Raw genomic sequence first — 19,226 nt, 5'->3', positions numbered from 1 at the left:
TATACACTTTCAACTTCACAAATATCCACTACTTTACGTTAGTTTATCACAAAAAAGTGAACATCTTTGCATGGTTCTCTGCCTAACAGGTGGGATTTTGCCTGAACCTTTCAAGCTCCAGTTTCCACGAACGCCACAACGTGGCGTCAGCATTTTTCTTAGCTGCTCTGTCCAGTGCTCTGGTTATGATTAACTCTCCAGACTCCGTGTGAAAGGAGGAGCATTTTAATAGCCCTGCTTTATAGGGGGTTATACTACCAGGAGCTAAACTGCCACAGGCCTCACTCCTTGATGTCTTCAACATGGGAGCTTAACTATCTCTCTCTCTCTCGCCCAACATCTAAAGCCTGGTGTTAAACTCAGGTTTCATTGATGCTTAAGCTGACAGATTCTTCTGCAAACACACTTCTGTTTTCTCCAATTTTAAGTCTTAATACAACTTTATTGCATTAGTCTGGCCTGCCCCTTTCTTTGCAGACTGTGTCAATAAAGACTGTTCCACAAGAAGAGGCATAGAAAAAAAACCCCATGTGTTAACATTTCTAGGAATACGAAGTCTTTTCACTTCGGCCAGTTTTTCAAACAGACTCCGTTGAGCTACGAAAATTCTTTCCAACGTTAGCACCTTGGATGTGGGAGCTGACAGCGGCTGGCACAGACAGTTAAGCTCGCTGCCTTTAACCCCCCTCCTCCTTTTTAAGGAAAGCAGAGAGTGAACTGGCAGGGACACACTGGAGGCCACTGATGGATGAAAAGGGCTATGGGATGAAACCGGAGGAGAGAGGAAGATGAAAGAGGGTACATGCTCCCAGTCGGAGGTGCATCTGACCAGTCAGGGAGCGGCTGCAGCAGGTGCCACAGGCGCTGCCAAGGCTCTCGCACCAAGTCCCAGATCAAGTAAATTAAATCAGATAATCTAAGATTTTTCTGTGTTACCCAAACTTTACTTCAAGTCGGCGAAATTACTCTATAACACAGAAGAGTCACTTGCTTTGATTTTGTGAGCTTAACAAACATGCGGCTGAAACTTCTGACTTTAAAACCTTTACAAATCATCATAAATCCACATCATCAATAATTTGCTTCAAAGCGCAGCTGGGTTTCTAGTGCGTCTGCACAGTAGGGGGAGTTCAGGTCATAAATAAAAAAGCCTCCACTGCGCCTCCTGGTCAGAGACCAATACCCTCTGATCTCAACTGGAATGAGTGGTGGGTAAGGCAGCCTCATGCGGACATAGATTGCAGATGTCAGAAACGGACAGCATGTGTCTTTTGATAAACCACTCAGTATTGGCATAAAGAATGAAAGAATTCAACCCAGGATTCGCTTTAATCCTCGTCTGTACTGGTTTGACTGGCTGAAATAATCACACGTCTGTCTTTTTTCCTTGACCTAACTGGGCCTCAGAAATTGAATAAAAGTTGTTCAAGAAGAACTTTGTGAGTTTTTTTTTAAGAAAGCGAGCCTTCAATCCGTGATCATCATGTTGACATTTCCTACTACTGCATTTGAGCTGGACTAAATGTTGCTGGCCTCATTGTTTTTTTTATTGTTTTGAATACATCACGTCCAGAAGAGGATGTTTACAGCATATGTAGCGCAGTGTAGTCTCCACTAAGTACATTGGAGGCAGTGGGACATTCACTGCCTTATCCCAGGACAGCACAGCATGTGACAGGGTGAAAGATCAAACCACCAACTGTCCAACAATTGGAAGATGATTACCAAGTGTCCTGTTTGGGCTCTTTGTTTAAGGTTTACTGACCAGGAGAGCAAGAAGAACTGATGTTACAGAGACCAATACGTTGTTAACACTAGCATAGTTTTAAAATGGCATTCAGCATTCAGCACTGTAAGAGAATATCAACACGTTCTTACATTTAGCAGCATTTTATGCATACATATATTGTTTTAACTTTCAAACATGAAACAATTTTGAAAAACATTTTTGTATTTCAGTTTCATAATTTAAGCTTAGACAATAAAATATTAAAATTATGAACAAACATCCGGCTCCTTGAGTTAAATAATACCAACTTGTGCCACAAGAGGTTTTAAGCATATTATTCTTATATATTATGATTTCTACATCAGGCCCCTGGTCAAACATCTTTTTATACCAGCCCGTATCCAAGGTTGTCATGGTAACAACTGAAACATGGACTGATGTGCCATGGTACATTGAACTACTTCCCTTGCTGTTTTGGGTTGTTGTTGAACAGCTTCATCGTCTGGAAGATTCAAACTGTTAGCGTAGTTGGTTTGTCCTCCTACATTTAGAGACTCAGCTAGGATGCAGGTTATGACCAGCTACTTTTTTATCATTTCAACTCAAATTTCAACTTTAGACTTCAAATGGAGAGTAATGACAGATTACTATAAAGCAGAAACTTTTCTGTATTTTGTATATATGCTGATTCACGAAATCTTAGCTTCCATTGCAGTGAAAAGAAAATCCATCCCAACATTTCAGAGGCTCAAAATATTTTCAATCAAGTGTTTAAATAGATGCGCTTGTCATTAGTGTCTGTAGCCAAACTCAGACACTCATTCTAAGCTTTTTGCGTCGCATCCTTACTCAAACTGCGGAATGTGTCTTCTAATCAACAACAATACAACGAGGACGCAGAGGAAGTGGTCTCAGGATCGATTGTTTTAGTGTCCCTCACGCAAACACTGTCAAACACACACACACATACAGTCATCCCATTGTTGCCTGGCCAGACAAGAAGCACAGCAAGCTTCACCTCTCAGCCAGAAACACCCACAGACAGCCCCTAGTGAGTGCTGATGGTCTGGTGTGCATTAGGATGTGATTCAATAGACGCAGGAGAAGAACAGAGATGTTTTTTCCCTGCTGGAGGAGCTTCCTGTTCTGCAACGTAAACGCTGCTAAAAATACTTGTTAACCCTTATCCAGATGTGCATTTTATTGGACACGACAAAAATAAATAAAAAAAGGAAACAGGAAAAAGAGCAAGAGAACCAGCGAACGCTCAGTTAATGGAAGCAATCCGCAGTGGGTTGACGACATCTCTTGCCTTGTGGGGGATGTTTAAATCTAACGGTAATGGATCAGTTAAATCTTTGAGGGAGAGAGAGAAACCCCCTTACAAAGGTAAACTTGTGAGTCAGTTCAACGTGATGACTCAAGCCGCACTGCTTTATAGCCCTCGTAATCATACTGTTCTCAACTAAAAACAATCTGCCCGCAGTCTGTCAGTGGCAGTGAAACGGTTTGGCTAAACATACAGTAAAGTAATGTAATTACGTCCACCTCCCTCTTCAGCATGGAGTTACTCTGAGTTGAAACTTGCAATCATTGCACCCTCAATATTGATCCTCGTGTATGCCTCAAGTCAAAATATGGATGTGAAGCAAATTATGACATGTGACATGGAATGTTAACATCTTTTATCCTTTGCATTTTTGAAAAACAAATAAATCCCATAAACCCCCAAGTAAGAGAGAAAGACAAATAGAAATTATTTTCCGCTTCATGTCTGGGGTATAGCTGAACACGGTGCTCCACTCAGGCCTCATGTTTGCCTTCTCAGTTTCTGCCTCGGATTGGAAGTTATATTGAACCAAAGGACATGTTTTCTCTCCAGTTATTATTCCTCGTGATCCGTCCTTCAAATTACGACTCAGTCTTTTCCCAAAATATGTAGACGGTGTAAATGAGATGCAACATTTCTGACTGCAAGATGACCACATATGGACTCATGATGCGTACTTATGGAAGGTTTGGGTCAGACAAATGCATAAAGCTCCTTGAAAAAGTGATCACATCCCTTGAACTGTTTTTTATTTGGTCAGTTAAAACACAAACTTTAATATATTTAATTTGGGATGTTACAAAATAAACCAACAAAGTAACGCATAATTACATATCATGCACTGTGTTCTGTAGATTTGTATTCAGTCCTCTTATTCCAATAAAATCCAATGCAACTATTAAAGCTGGTAAATCATCCATATGTGCGTTATTTAAGTCCAGTTAAAAATAACTAACAAGGAGGCAAAGGGAGCATTTACAATGAGAAGCAGCCATGAAATCCAATGCAACTCTAGAGGAGCTGAAGAGACGCACAGCTAAGGCGAGAGGTTCTACACAGTTCAGTTTATTTCTATAGTGCTAATTCACAACAAAGGTCTTCTCAAGACACTTTACAGAATAAGTCAATTTGATCCATTTATACCGATATTCTGAGTCAGTTGCCTAATTTCCAAATAGTTATTTTAGTTACCAAGATAAACAATGCAGTCAGATTGGCTAAAAGTTTTCTATCTGAGCGCTGGGTGGTTCAGTTGGTACAGCAGGCGCACCGTGTGCAGAAACTATAGTCATGGTTGTCCTAAGTTTGTTTTTGGTCTCTGGACGTTTGTGGAAGTGCCACACTGCACTGTCTTTAGCCTGAAAACACACATTATTGTAACACTATTGTCCACTCCACAAAAAGTGGAAGGTCTTTAATAAGACAAAACAAAAATGAGCCTCCTCCCTGTAGTAAAGCAGAGTGGTGGCTGCATCATGCTGTGGGCATACCTTTGGACAACAGAAAAAAAGGGAAGCTGGTATGAGTTGGCAGGAATTAAGATGGATGGAGATTACCTGTTAAACGCCTGCAGAAGCAGCATATGACCAGAGCGGTCCTGAAAGCCATAACATTTCAACTTCTCTATCTCACATAATGAAAATAATCCAAAACTCTCAAGATCTATAATCTTATCAGACCATTTCAACCAATAACTCCAGACTTTAACCCCTGGTTCTGGTGCTGAGATTACAGAATAAGCTTGGACAAGAAAAAGCTGGCTTGATGATTGTTCTGCTGCTGATCACAAGGGTGTGCTCATTATTTGACAAGCCTGTACAAATAGCTTGGATAGAGGGGGAAGCAGTAATCCCCTGATCTTGCTCAGCGCGAGGCCACGACCACATCTCTTCCATGCCAGGGTGTCCAGATGGCGGGTAGGGATATCCGCTCCATCTGCCAACCCAGAGAAGTGCAGCAGCCAAGCAGATTATGGCTTCGCTGACACACTGATCTACAAGCATACCTCCACTGTACCAGAGAGAGAGAGGAGGCAGAGGAAGCAGGTGAAGGTTTGCAGTGGCCCAGGAACATCCTGTCTGTTTTTATGTGGATGTATGTTTCTGTTATGGTGTGTACGTGTATGTGTGCGTGCATGTGTGTGCGTTATCATTTCTCACCGTGTAAGGGTCATTTTTCCAACAAACACTATGTTGTGAGGATCCACTGCATCTTATGGGGCCCAAAACCCAGGCCCCATAAAAGACCTGCTCTTGTTAGGTTAGGGGTTAGGTTCAGGAGTATTGCGTGACCCGAGTTTAGGATTAGGTTAAACAAACAAAAAAAAATGAATGGAAGTAAAAGTAAAGTTCTTTTGAAGATAGATGTGAGTGTACTCTGTGGGCTTTGCTGTGCAGGTGCTCAGAACAGAGCGTTTTATTAGGAAGGACAAACTTGCAGAGCACAGCAGCCTGGTCAATGATCCAAGAGTGTGAATTTTTAAAGCTGGAGCTGGCTGATGTGGAAAGCAAGTGAAGGCAGTCTCTGTCTGTGTATTACTGAGTGGGGCTAAGAGGATTAGCTCGACGCCTCTGCCTACCCTGGATACCCAGAGCTGTGGAAATCCCACAGCAACCAACCACAACCCCCATCCAGGTCAACTAACAGCCCCCCCTTCCTGGCTCACCTCTTTAAAAAAAAAAAAATGAAGTGTGTATGGTATGCAGTCACAGGCCATTAACCTTAGTCTCCTAGGTTTAGTTCAGTTTATTTTATTCAACCACAAATGAAAATGGAAAATGCTGAAAAGCTGAAAAGTGAAACAGATGACCAGGCAACAGCACAACAGTTACAGCAAAAGCAATACACAATAATACACAACATTAACTGGAGTATGTCATTTTGTAACTTTTTCCTCTCAGGAAGACACATTCATGTTAGTATTTTGCTGAAGTTCTGGTCCATTCCTCCTGAATGAACAAAGTGTGCCAGTTCCTCCTGCAGCAAAACAACCCTGCAGAATGATGCTGCCACCCCCATGCTGAACAGTTAGGATGGTACAAGCACCCAGTTTTTCCTCTACATGTAACAGAGATCCATATGGTCTAACAGTTCCACTTTAGTTTCATCAGACCACAGGATACGTCTCTAAGATAAAAAAAAAAAATCTTTGTCCCTCTGATTGTGCAAACTGCAATCTGGCTCTTTTATGTTTTCTTTAAAGTAAACGCTTCTTCCTTTCTCAAAGCCCTTTCAGCACATGTGGACGCAGGACATGTTTCACTGTGGATAATGACACCGTCTTACCACTTCATTCAGCGTCTTCAAAAGTTATTTGGCTTTTGTTCTGCACATTTTGAACCAAAACACATTCATCTCTCAGACTCAGAGCCTGTCTCCTTCTTCAGTGGTAAGTTGATTGGATATTCCCATCACATCTATAATTGTTTCAACAGATGAATGTAGCACCTTCAACCACCTGGAAATTGCTTCTAAGGATCAACCAGACTTGTGCAACACCACGGTTTTCTTCCAAAAAGAGTTTTTGTGCATCAGTCTGTGGGGTAGTTTTATGGAATGGATTAAATGATGAGATCAGATAAAGTACAAATATAAACCAGCTTAAAAAACTGTTCAAAAAGGAGCTTATTGGGAAATATGTTGAATAGGATGGCTGTCTCAAAGACTGAAAATGCTATTGTTGATATTAAAAGTGAAGGATGAGAATGTGAGGTTTAAGCGTCATTCAATGTGTAAGTCAGTGGGCATGATGATTTGTTTTACTTTCTTTTTCTGTTTGTCTTTTTGTCTATTTGAAATAAATAAATTAGCTGATTTGACCACTAACTTCAAAGAAAAATGGAGTGAGTTGCCTAAACACAGGTGTGCATCTAATTAACTCAAATAAGTCAACTAACCTATCAAAAATTTCCAAATTCGTGACATGATCATCTGGACTTTCCTTCATTATTTAAAGAAATAGTAATCATTCTGTATCTAAACTTTCTAATTCAAAGAAAGTTATCAAAAATAAAAAATAAATCATTTTCTTGCTAGATTTTCTGACATTAAGTAAATAGAAACACAGTTGTGCTCATATGATTACATTCCCTGGTGGAATTTTTGACGTTTTGACAAATTTGGTCAATATGTCAAAAGTTTTTTTTTTATTTTTATTTTTTATCTGCTTTGAAAAACACTGTAAAGGATGACTATCATTTATCTTTCAACATGCGTCTCAAACGAAGCCACTGGTTTTGCGCCTCTTAAATATGTTATTTGCCCTTTAAGAAGCACACTGGGCCTCAAACTTCCAAAAAAAAAAAACAAAGAAAAAACAGAAAGGTGTCGAAACATGAAACATGTGTCTCCATAAGCTTTAAATTCTCCAAATACACCCTGCTAATATAGTTTTAGCAATTACGAACCCTTATTGAACACAGATGAGGGCTTCTAGTCTTGCAGATTCAGACGTGCCTTCAGACAAAGATCAATCAACATGGCTTGGAGAAACTGTCAAACCCAGAGCCAAAATGCACAGGCAGCCAACTCATACAGCTGCTCCATAAAACACAGACGCTGACGCCAGAGCCATGACCGTAGTTATAAACTCTTAAAACTCACAACACAAGCGAGAGGAAACCCAAACAGAAGTACAGACAACGGGAGTTTCTATATGTGGAAAGAGTCACCATCTGGAGGATCTGAAACCTAATATAGTTTTTAGAGGTTTTATATTAAAACCAATCTGCCCTCACAGTGAAAGACAGTACCAAAAGTTAGGACAGGAAATCATAAAATCTGTTCTTATTCCCTGACCTCTCTCCCTGGATCAATCGGGAAGTACTGAATGAGGGGAAGTGTCGCCTGCCTTGGCATGGACAAGCAGGGAAATGTGCACAGTTTTGAGAATGCGAGAGTTAAAGGGGTGAAGGGGCGAGCATGTTAAAGGTGGATTAAAGCAGGCGGCAGAAGAATGCGATGAAACCTCCAGCTGTGTCGGCAGCTGCAACTCGTCCCCCAACACAAGACGGGGATCAGGGTGACATCGATGGCAGCTAGCAGTTCATAGCCGAGGGCAAGACTCCCCCCTGGTGCGTTCAGCCCTATATGGCTTTATGGGAGACACCGGGACAAATATGATCACCGCAGGCAGGCAGACAGACCCATGTACAAAAAAGAAGCACACACACACACACATGCACGCACACACACACACACACACACACACACACACACACACACGCACACAAACACACACACACGCACACACACATGCAGAGACCAAAGAAAAAGAGCCACACAGACAGAAAACAGAAAATGGTGTGCAAGAAACTTTAAGTTGTTCAACAGCTGTCATGGCTAAACTGTGAAGACGAGAACATTGTGGCAAAGGTGTTTTTTTAAGAAAATGTTACAACAATGTAAAAGCAGTCAAAAGGTCAGAGCCGTCAAACTGCGGTCATGGAACAAGTAGGCAGATACTTAAGGATTACTCTCGAGCAGCGCGGGCTAGTTTTGGTGAATATCGACATTCCTGCTGCCAAATTAATTACAGAGTTTGGATCATGCAAAGAAGAAAACAGCTCCCACAGGAGCAATGCAGCTAAAATGGCAGTCTGGTTCAGAGAGCATAAAAGTGCACAGTGTGTACTGAAAGATCAACCATTTTTAAAATTGGTGGAAAAATTGTCAGTAAGTACTTTGTAATCACTTAATCTACTGGGGGTTTTTTAAAGGAAGCAATGTGAGTAAACTATTAATCTTTAAATTGCACATTCTGTATATTAATAACAAATAATAATGAAATAATAATCAACATTAAAAATGCATGTACTGGCGCCCATGTACAACTTCTGTAGCAGTGTAAAAGATTTAATAGTGTTCACAATAAAATTTGAATGGTTGAAATAAATTATAAAACCACATGATACATTTTGCAAGTCATCCATATCTGGTGTTTCCAAATTCTAAATAATTAGAAGAAACTTTGCAAATAAGTAGCACTGCTAAATTTCTTGTTCCTCTTTTGTTGTTGCAAGAAGAAGCGGTAATATTGACATTTATTTTTCTTCCACACATGTTTTTGTTTGAAATGTTTTTTGTTTTTTTTGGTTGTTTGTTTGCTTTTTTCTTATCTGGCCAGAACACCTTCTTCCATGTAAAAAACAATAAAATATTTGCAAGGTGTTGCAAATGGATTGCAACACAGTGCAGATGATTTTGAGTTTTACTTTTTTTAGCATGTTAAAATGACAATTCTAGCATTTTTTTGTTTTTCCTGTCCTGGAAGCATGATGCTTCCACTGCCATGTTTCACCTGGGCGTGTCGTCTTCACGCTATGCACACTATTTTCCATGTCAAAGTTCAGATTCCATCAACGTCTGAGGTTTCAGATGTTTAAGTCGACTAAATTCAGATTTATTTTCAAAGTAACAAAGTGAGTCAAATGAATTATTGTCAATGTAGCACAAAAATGACATTTTTTCCACAAGTCAACACATTTCATGCAACGAACATAAACCATAAACCATGCTGCTTCTGGTTTACTCACATGTCCACTTGGTAAATTCAGATGCAAAAAAAATGGCCTAGTTGAAAAGTTGCAACATCTTAGAACAACATGCAATTGCAGGAAAACAGTTGAGCATTTCAAAGTTAATTTAAGATCAACTCTTTTTTTTTGGTTACTGTCTTTAAAAATATCATGATAATGTGTTGCATGCTTCCACACAACTACCTGCATTGGACTTTCAAGAAGCCTTAAGCCAAAGTTAAAACATGCATAAATACGCCAATATGACTAAGACTTGATGTTGATAAATGTCTTTTCTTTAATGACTTGGACCTTATGAAAAGCCACAAATGCTGATTCTGAAAACTCATAAAAGACAGATTCATATAGAGTGTCTCATTGATTAAAGAAGGACAAATTTACAGCTACAAAACATACTGTATTACAGTCCTCATCTCACTATCAATGTGTGCAGAATCCTAACAGCAAAGGAAGCAATATGTAGTATCCTAAAATATTCCAGGTACCATAACATTTAAACTCTACATGTAAATAATATGTCTGGCATCGACATTCATAGTTCTTTATACCCATATCTGATATAGATTGCAGCTACCAAGGTCTTACATTGAAAGATAAAACCAGTGTGAAGATTAAAAAGAAAGAGTAGAAATGTGAGTGAAATGTGAATGAGTTGGAGCTGATATAATATTCAACAATATTATTGCATTGTCATGTTATCTATTATCGCACACCCGCAAACATATCTAAAACTCACTGCTGTTACAACAAAAAGAAATCAGCGTCTTCCTTTTAGAAAAACGGTTTGCTCTGTTTGAGCGTAAGCCATGTTTCATTAGTTTCTCTTTAATTGCTCTGAAAGTCTCTCGTCGCTCATATAGTCCGTGGCCTAAGAAGGATGACATTAATCCTTCAGTTAATGTTCCTCGTGGTGGAGCAGAGGAGTGAGTGGGTGTATGAGTGACACACTTACAGGGATGTTATGCATCTCCAGCTGCGAAACTCAGTTTGCTCATCTCTCTCATCTCTCTTTGGGCCATCTATCATTCGGCTGTCTTGCCTTCATTTCTCCTTTGAAGTCTCGGCCTATACAATGGCCCGAACCCCCATTTTTACTGGAGCACACTACGGACTGGTTAAGCCAAGTCTGCGTTGCTCCGTCCTGCAGAACACTTCCACTTCCTCTTCAGTAATTATTTAGTAAGATAACCAAGTTAATAAAAGGTAAGAGCTACTAGAGGGCATATGGGATCAATGGTTGTGACAGTGTGGAAATGGAAATAGTGTTGCTGAGATCCCTTTATGGTAGCGACTGGTAAAGACAGGCTGGTGCTGCCACAAAGCATTTAAAAGCGCACTGGTATGTGACCTGTAGGGTCAGGTAGCCGGCTACCAGCTGTCACACTCTGAACATACGTGTGGGCGTGTGTGTGTGTGTGTGTGTGTGCCTGCACGTTTGCATCCACCCCCACGTGATTGTGCTTGAGAGAACGTCTGAAGCCTTTGCACGCTCATGCGGGTTAGTGGGATTTTTTTTTTTTTTTTTTTGACCTACATACTGCTCTCGACGATCAGGTCCAAAGAAATCTATGTTAATCAGCGTCCTTCTAGCTAGCCTCTCTGCCGTTACGAGCAGGGTGACAAAGCAGACGACATTAAGACTGAAAAACAATAAGTTCTTTTTTTTTTTTTCTTTGAGCTGCTTCTCCCCACTTTTAGCTGCTTCCACTTATTTCTTCTTAGCATAATAAGACAGTGATTAGAGGCTTTTGAGCATGTCGCACTAAAAGGCTACCATGTGTATAAATGTGAAAAAAAAACAAAAACTAAGTAATTATACTTTTTAGTATTGAACTATAGTTCACATAGACCTATGTTTAACATTAGAAACTGTGCAGCTCAAAGAAATGTAATTGCTTGTCAGCTTTAAGCCTTCGCTTTGCTTTAAGGAGTGAAGAAATTGTCTCAGTGTTGATCCAATCCTGGGTATTGGCTCAGGGCAAAGACGGAGGATTTTTTTTAATAACCGCTGGATGAGTCCATGACTATCCTCCACCTCACATCCCTGTTGGTGGTGTAGCCTCAGTCATTTTATATCAGCTGCACTGATAGGCGTTAGTGGTTCTGTTCCTATCAGGAATTTGAAGCTGTTTCTTTTGCTCCACAAACTTAATTGGTGATTATGTTACTGACTGCAGAATTACCTTGGAGAGAGATTGTTATATGCTATTCTGGGTTGAAAAGGGATTTCCTGTTAATAAATTAAAGGAAATGCGTCCAGATTTATTATCTTTTTATGATGTGTTTCTCTTTCTTCCATTCCTAACAGCCACATTTTGTTGTGAAAAAACATTGTCTGATTTATCTGAAGACGTGTAGAATTTTTAAAATCAACCGAATAGTCTGTTAGTTACCGTTTTCCAGCACATATCATAAAAAAATAAGATTTGATAGATCATCACATGCTTCATAAGCCTGGTCCTCTAGGTCCGGATTTAATTAAATATAGAAACTGTTTTTATCTTAATCTCATAATTTAAATTAGTAAATTCAAGTTAAAAATTCAAAACAAAAGAAAACATATTCTTAGTGTTGATCCAATCAACAATGAGAATATTTTTTTCCACAATATTCCCTATTGGTGGTTTTAATGGTGAATACATAACGCCGTACTGTAACAAATATGAATATTTTTCTAGATAAGAGGTCTATTATATGCTAGTTAATTTAAAAATGTAGAAGCAGAAAAAAATCTAATATTTTTTTAATGCATCAGGTAAAACATATTCTTAAAACTAGTGACTTTTTTTTAAAATTCAACAGATAGAGGGCCATAAATTACCGCCAAATTAAAAATTTGGGTAACACTTTATTTGAAGGGGTGTGCATAAGACTGACATGACACTGTCATAAACATGACATAACACCTGTTATGAAGATAAAGAAGTCTATGAATGTTTATGACGGTTATCATCAAGTGTCATTTGGTAAATAATGACACTTTTAATGCAAAATTGCTCTAAACGTTGCATTGAAAGTCCATTAAAAATGCCAACTTTGCATTAAATTATCATAATTTATAAAATCATTTTGACATGAAATCATCTAGTGTTAAAAAGCAAGCTCTGCAACAACATTTTTGTTCAACTAATTTAAAAACCAGTCATATGCCATTTGCTTCGACCAGACGATCCGGAGGATCTGGACGATGCAAATGTGGCCGAATCACCAAGGTTTGCACGAGACGTGTGTAGCGCACCAGCTCATAGCTCTGCAGCTAACCGAAAAAGGCGACTGTCAATATTAATTCAATATTTGGAAGAGTAACCAACATGGACGGAAGAGCTTCTTTCATTTCCTGTAGCTGCTACCATTGCTAAAACTACAGGCAGGCTGCAAATCTAAACCAGCGCAGAAAATCAATGTCATCTTTCACAACGTCTCCTTCTGTTTGCTGATTGGCCCAAAAGAAATTCTACAAGACAAATCCAAGTCAGTGGGAGAAAGCCCAGATTGTCTGAGCAAGATTTTAATCAAGCAGAGTTGCACAGGAAGGCAGTGGTCAGGGCTATAATTAACAGGAACCACATTAAAATGTACTAGTAGGTGAATAATCAATACATGACATTTACACAGACAGTTAACAAGCTATGGTCAGCCTTGTACTTCAGCTAGCTGCTCAATACATGAGTTTGTCATCAGAGCCATGAAAAAAGGCCGTGCATTTTTTAAGTGAGGCATAATGAGAACATGAGAGCAGCTTCTTTAACCTTTACCATGTGGCAGCAGTGAATTAAAGTTGTCCTGCAAATACTACTGAGAGTTTGTCACTGTTAAAATGAATACTCCATGTCCACCGCAACATTTTTGTTGAGTGAACAAAGGACTTGAACTTGTTTTTTTTAAATTAGGTAAGATGGTTAAAGTACAGACATTATCAATAACCGTTTCCTTGCATGTAGTAGGACAATGTCACATTACTCTGAGTTTGTTGAGAAGGTAAATCTGTCGGCGTATTGGAACAAGAGTCTGCGTAATTTAGCAAATTTAGTGGTTTAAAACATCTCAAGCTATAAAAGTTCATACCAGTTCATTGAGCTGTACTAAAGATGGTGGAACGGTAAGAAGTTCCTGTTCTTTCATGGTCTTGTATTTAAAAATATCATGATCAGCTGATCCACCCAATCTGATGATGAGTCGGATGTGACAGGCTACGTCTAATTAACTTGTTTGCTTTTTAGAAATCCCAATAAAATGAGCTCATGGTGACATGAAATCTTTCTTCAATAAGTAAGAAAACACAAAAACTGATGTGTAACACCTTATGATCTCAACCCTTCATTTAATCAGAGTGAATGTACAGCTGCAAAATATATCAAATTGCAGTTGTTATCTCAATATCATGATGCGCAATAATGCAATTGCAAAGAACTGCTTGGATGAACTATAAGGTAGACCACTATGCATTGACTTTGCATGTACATATTAGAGTTTGGTCAGTCAAACAGAGTTTTACAAATTCTGTCAAAACATGTAAAATACAGAATTCAGTCACTGACGTGAAATTTCACAGGCAGTGGTAAGGATATCATAATAACAAAAAAATAGTAGATGGAGGAAATTGCAATATATTTACAAGCAACTTTGTTTTTGCAATGTTCATCAGCATTGTAATTTTTTTTTTTCTTTTTCTTTTCAGATTCCCACCCAAAACTCTCTCTGGTGCAATAAGACATAGGTATGAACTGAGCCCTTACCTCTAGAGTTGGTAGCCACGTCTGCCACCTTCTGAAAGGCATCTAAAAAGGCCACAGCTGCCAGAATAGTGGTCCTGTAAACACAAAGACACATGTTCACCATACTCCGACTGCACAGAGAGTCTGTAAACATTGCATAAGAGTTTTCACCACTGAGGGTTACTGTTCATCCAGACCAACGTCTCACCTGAGTTGAGAGTGCAGCTTTGTAGCCTTGGCACTGAAATCTTCCCACACGGGGTAGGAGCTCTGGTGAGAAAACAAAATGGAAAAGTTTGCCAGTACCTGAGCAAGGACGTTACGGTGCAAAAACACACTCTGTTAAACACACACAGTAAGCACGTGTTGGGATTTTATGAAGACATAATGTTCCATCAAAGAGGGAAAGTCTGGAGAAATGTGACAAAACGTTCATTTAAACGGACAACAGGGTAGATTTAAATCTGCGAAAGGCTGTGAGAAGTCAGAGAGCGTGGCTCCTTCGAAACAAGCTGAAATACAACCCAAACGTTCTGATTTGTCTTCAAAAGCTTCGGCAATACGTCTCGTCTTCTTACATGATGAGTTCACGTTGAAACTCTTTATATCGCTTTCTACGTCCTGGCAGGATGGACTTGTCTTTGAAAAATCTGGATTAGATTTACCTCTGGATAATCACACTCTGCCTTGAGCTAGAAGTGCAGAAGCCAAACATAAAACTCATTCAAGGCTAGATCCCATTAAAGCAATAGTTTGAGCCCTGGAGTAAAGAGAGGAAAGGCATAACCCCTGTGCGCCTCTTTAATGGAGATGAGCCAAAAAACCGGGGTTACACGTTCTGACTATATATAGCCAAGAGGCAATCTGGGAAGTGTCTCGCTCCTCATCGTTTCTGGTATAACCTCTGTTCTGGCAGTGACAGAGGTTAACTCCCAGCTTTCCTTGGATTTCCCTACGACAGTGATTTAGGAGATACCTCTTCGAAAAACATCGAAAATTAAAACTTCGCTAGACTCCTTCTAGGCTTTCTGTTCATGCTTAGCTTCAACAGGTGCCTAATTAGTTTGTAAGGTTTGTGGCTCCCAGGGGCAGGAGGTACGCGCTGCCAAAACAGCCGAGAAACCAGGGTTAAAGACTTGGGCGAAGACATGCACAGCATCCGGAGGGCATTGATGTTTTTTTATTATTAGTAGTATGTTCATTCACATCCCAATGACTTCAGGGAAGTGGATGGAAAGGTATACATTAGATGAAGAGAAAGAGGCTGCACCTCCCCTCATCTTTCACTGAAGGGTGAGGGTAAAAGCGTTATCCTTGGTCCTTGAGGACGAAATCAAAAGCTTTCACTCCGGAACATGCGGAGGCCTGTAATCAAAATGTGCCACTCGGATCTGATCGAATTGCTGTTCTAATTCAGATGAGTCACCGCTGTCATCACTTCAACCTTTCACTGACTGTTCCCTCACCTCCCACTCCTCTTTTCTTTCTTTCCCTTTTAGCTTCGTCAGACTGTTATACAACCAACAGGGGCCGGTCGTATCACAAATATTGCAGGGAAGGTTAAGGATTTTTAAGCTGATTTCGATTCTGACTGCAAACCTGTTGTCATTTTAGATTTACTTTGGTCTTAGATGATTAAGTCTTACAACATTTTACTCAATCTAATGTAAATGTAGTCGACTAAAAAGCTATTTAACATTTGTAAGGAAAACATTTTTCAATACCTATGTGGAATTTGTTTCGGTGAACTGAGTAAAACACTGTTAATGCCTTTTCAACCAGATTTAGCTGAACTTTTAGCAGCCCAACACTCTTCAGTGTGAACAACGATCGAGGAGCAAGTGTCTTTATTTGCATGATGTTCATGCAGTTCGCCTGGATTCAGATAGCCTTTGTCTTTTGTATGCTGAACTTAAGAGACTTAAAGGGATAGTTCTTGAATGTAGTTTATGTCTTTGGGCATTAGTGCCACATTTGAAAAGTGTGGTCAGATCTAAAAAATTTTTTTTTAAACACCGATTACAGATTCCTCAAAGCACCATTTATAACCTTGATTTGCAAAAAACAAAAAACAGATGTATAGTCTAGTATCTTGCTTGAAAACTCATTAATATGCATTGTCTCTTTTCATTAACTGCATGTATTGCTAGACCACTGGCAATTTACCCAGAATCCATCATTATTTAGGTTGGAGCAGGTTGGAGTTGATCTTTCTACTACATGACAGTTTTACATGTCATGTAGTTACAAAAGTAACACAGCAGTTTAAGTGAACCCTTCTCTATTGAATATGATATTGTTTTACTTTACTATGAGACAGTTAGACTAACCATAAATGTTTAACATCTTTCAGCACATGGAAATCCATGCCATACAAACATCTACTATGTAAATAATCCTTGGCATCTTTACAAATAATCGTCCAATGCATCCACCTGTTTAAAAGCTTACAGGATCATTTTTCTTATAAACCATTATGATGTTTTAGTCTGGAGGGTTTTTTTTGAGACAATATAAGCCTATGTTGGTCTTGGCTCCGCTTGAACCTCCATTAGCTTCAGGCTCCATGACAAACTAATCTGAATTTAAGTTTGTAAAGTTCAGTACACATAAGGCACAGGTTGTCTTGAGTTTGTCCAAGTGAACTGCATGAGACTCATGTAAATAAGATTACTCAACACCTTGTCATTGTTCACTATGAAGAAGAGAACAATGATTGGTAGAGTGTGCCTCTATTGCCCAGCTCACAGCGGTGCAGTGAGGTCAGTCCTTTTTCTCAGACACCGGTCAGCGATACTGTGCTGACTAAGGGCTTTAGCCTCATTCAGCTGGGCTGCTTATCAATACACAGACTGTCTGTATCTGAGAGCTAGCATCTCTCTGGTCCTAGCATAAGCACCACACCACACAAAAGAGAAATGTAGGAAACTAAATCCGAGCAGCCAATAGCTGAAGGGTGATTTAATCTGAGCCTGATGAACGATCGTTCATCAGGCCTGGCCCAATGGTATAAAGGTCCCTTGAGCTTTGGATCAATAAGAAATGCACCACTGAGGCAGAACGTACAACTTGATGCTTCGTTCGTTTGCAGTGCTGAGTGGTTTGCAAGCACCATGTGGGTCCTAGACAATGAGAAGGCAGGGAGCTGCCTGCAGGCCTGATGGATATGTTCACACTTTCCATCTGTTGTCATGAACAACAACAGACCACCCTGGTACAACTTCCTTGATTTCATCCCCCATCCCCCAGCACACACACACACACACTTGCGTCTCAGTAAGTCCTGCTAATATCACTAAAAAGATGAGAACTTGTTTTTTACACGTTATCTACCAGATGAGTCAGTTCAACATTTGAGGTCAAAGGTTTGCCTTGGCCGCTAAGCAACATCTTTTGAAGGTAGTGATTTACTGGCACAAGGCCAAACATCAGGAAGCACAATCAATAACCTCTCAAGCCTGTTTCTGCTCAAGAGGATGAGGTGATGAAACTGTTATTTCCTTTCAGAGCGTCCTTCCCAGATTAGGATAAAGAGGGAGCAATCGTCTGGGGTCAAATGTCACACTACCATCCTCGTGTTGTGATAACTGAAAATTATGTGTGCATCTTCTGCCTTACTGATATGATCCAGAAGAATATAAGAACTCTTTGGATTTGTGTGTCCGGACCACTGGAGTAACTCCAGTAGGCTTTTCTTTGACATACGACAGAATTACGCTTTCATCCGAGCAGTTTTTGTGTTTGGTAAACAGGTTGGTACACCGGCTTGACTGTTGTGGCAACCACTTGTCTGACGGACCTGCTGAACACTATGCAAATAACACAAAGGGAAACATGTTTCATCCCTCAGCCTGTCCTGTTCCGTGTGGGATGTGGGGGAGGACCCGGTGAAACAGACAAAGGCAGTAAAAAAAATATATGCGTCTGCATAGCCACCGTGCAGCCACAAAGGTCAGATCAAAACCCCCAGACTAGCTGAATGTCTGCGTGTTACCTTCATGTCGTTCACGATGGCCTGGAATAATCCACCCAGCGCTCCGCACTCCTTCTCCACAGACTCCATGGTGTCCAAAACAAATAAAAAGAAAGCTAACGAAGAAACCAGAAACAGTCCGGGGATGCCAAGGCTCAGCTCTGTTCACTCATTAAATTCGTCGATGCTCGTTTCGATCATCCGAGGATGCGAAGCCACACAGCCAGCAGCCTGCGGAGCGCACGAACAAAAACAAATGTGCGGCTCGGGGCCACCGGCTGCTCCTCCAACTCGTTCCGTCGCGTCTCTCCTGGATGGCTGGAGCCGTCTTGGTTGGGACTAAAGCCGCCGGAAAACGTGGAGGGCACATGCACTGTGGCTCCTCATAATGAGCGCAAACAACGCAGAGCGCACAGTTTCGGGGGGTAGAGGGCAGGACCAGGGGCCACGACACAACGGGAGACGGGATCAATCGCAGGGGGGACGCGGAGACGCGCTCTGTTGTTAATAGCGGAGCAGATGTCTCGGAGATGGAGTCTCCCGTAATTCGATCCATGGGAATGGAAAAGGGGCAGGTCATTTTTTTTTTTTTTTTTCCTGGGTAAGGAGGAGGGGACAGGGAGGAACACCCTCCTCCAGCCCTCCTTTCACCCGACGCAAACAAAAGTAAAACCCTGTTCTTCTGGAGAACATTTTCTTGACATATGCAAAGCAGGATTTCCTCGGTTTTATTTGTATCCGAGCACGCGTCTGATAATGGCCAGCTTTGCCTCGCTTTTCTTTATTCTCGAACCCGTTAAAAGAAACAGTAGCACGCGGCTCATTATCGCCTCAGCGTATGCACCGGATTATGCACAACACGAGAGAGGTGTTGATGACTTTCAAATATTGTAAAAAAATAAAATAAATGCATTAATGCCCATATTGTCCATATTTTACCGCT

At 40.4% G+C, this 19,226-nt stretch overlaps 1 protein-coding gene across 5 annotated transcripts in view; it reads right to left on the bottom strand.

The window, feature by feature from the left end:
- The window catches only part of mtss1la (MTSS I-BAR domain containing 2a), a 35,332-nt gene extending 16,474 nt beyond the window's left edge, over positions 1–18,858 (bottom strand). For 3 of the 5 annotated variants that reach the window (XM_008411639.2, XM_008411641.2, XM_008411642.2), the window contains exons 1-3: positions 18,305–18,857; positions 14,519–14,580; positions 14,332–14,405 (exon numbers count right to left, since the gene is read on the bottom strand). In XM_008411639.2, coding sequence (XP_008409861.1) covers positions 14,332–14,405; positions 14,519–14,580; positions 18,305–18,373 — 205 coding nt within the window. In that variant the 5' untranslated portion in view covers positions 18,374–18,857. Of the gene's footprint in view, positions 1–14,331; positions 14,406–14,518; positions 14,581–18,304 lie in introns of all 5 variants that reach the window. The other 2 variants (XM_008411638.2, XM_008411640.2) reach the window with 1 other exon arrangement.
- Between the last annotated feature and the right edge of the window lie 368 nt (positions 18,859–19,226).

Source organism: Poecilia reticulata, linkage group LG6 (assembly GCF_000633615.1).
Source record: "Poecilia reticulata strain Guanapo linkage group LG6, Guppy_female_1.0+MT, whole genome shotgun sequence".
Taxonomy (NCBI): domain Eukaryota; kingdom Metazoa; phylum Chordata; class Actinopteri; order Cyprinodontiformes; family Poeciliidae; genus Poecilia; species Poecilia reticulata.
The sequence above is the reverse complement of the archived record's forward strand: the minus strand, read 5'-3'. Positions and strand labels throughout refer to the sequence as shown.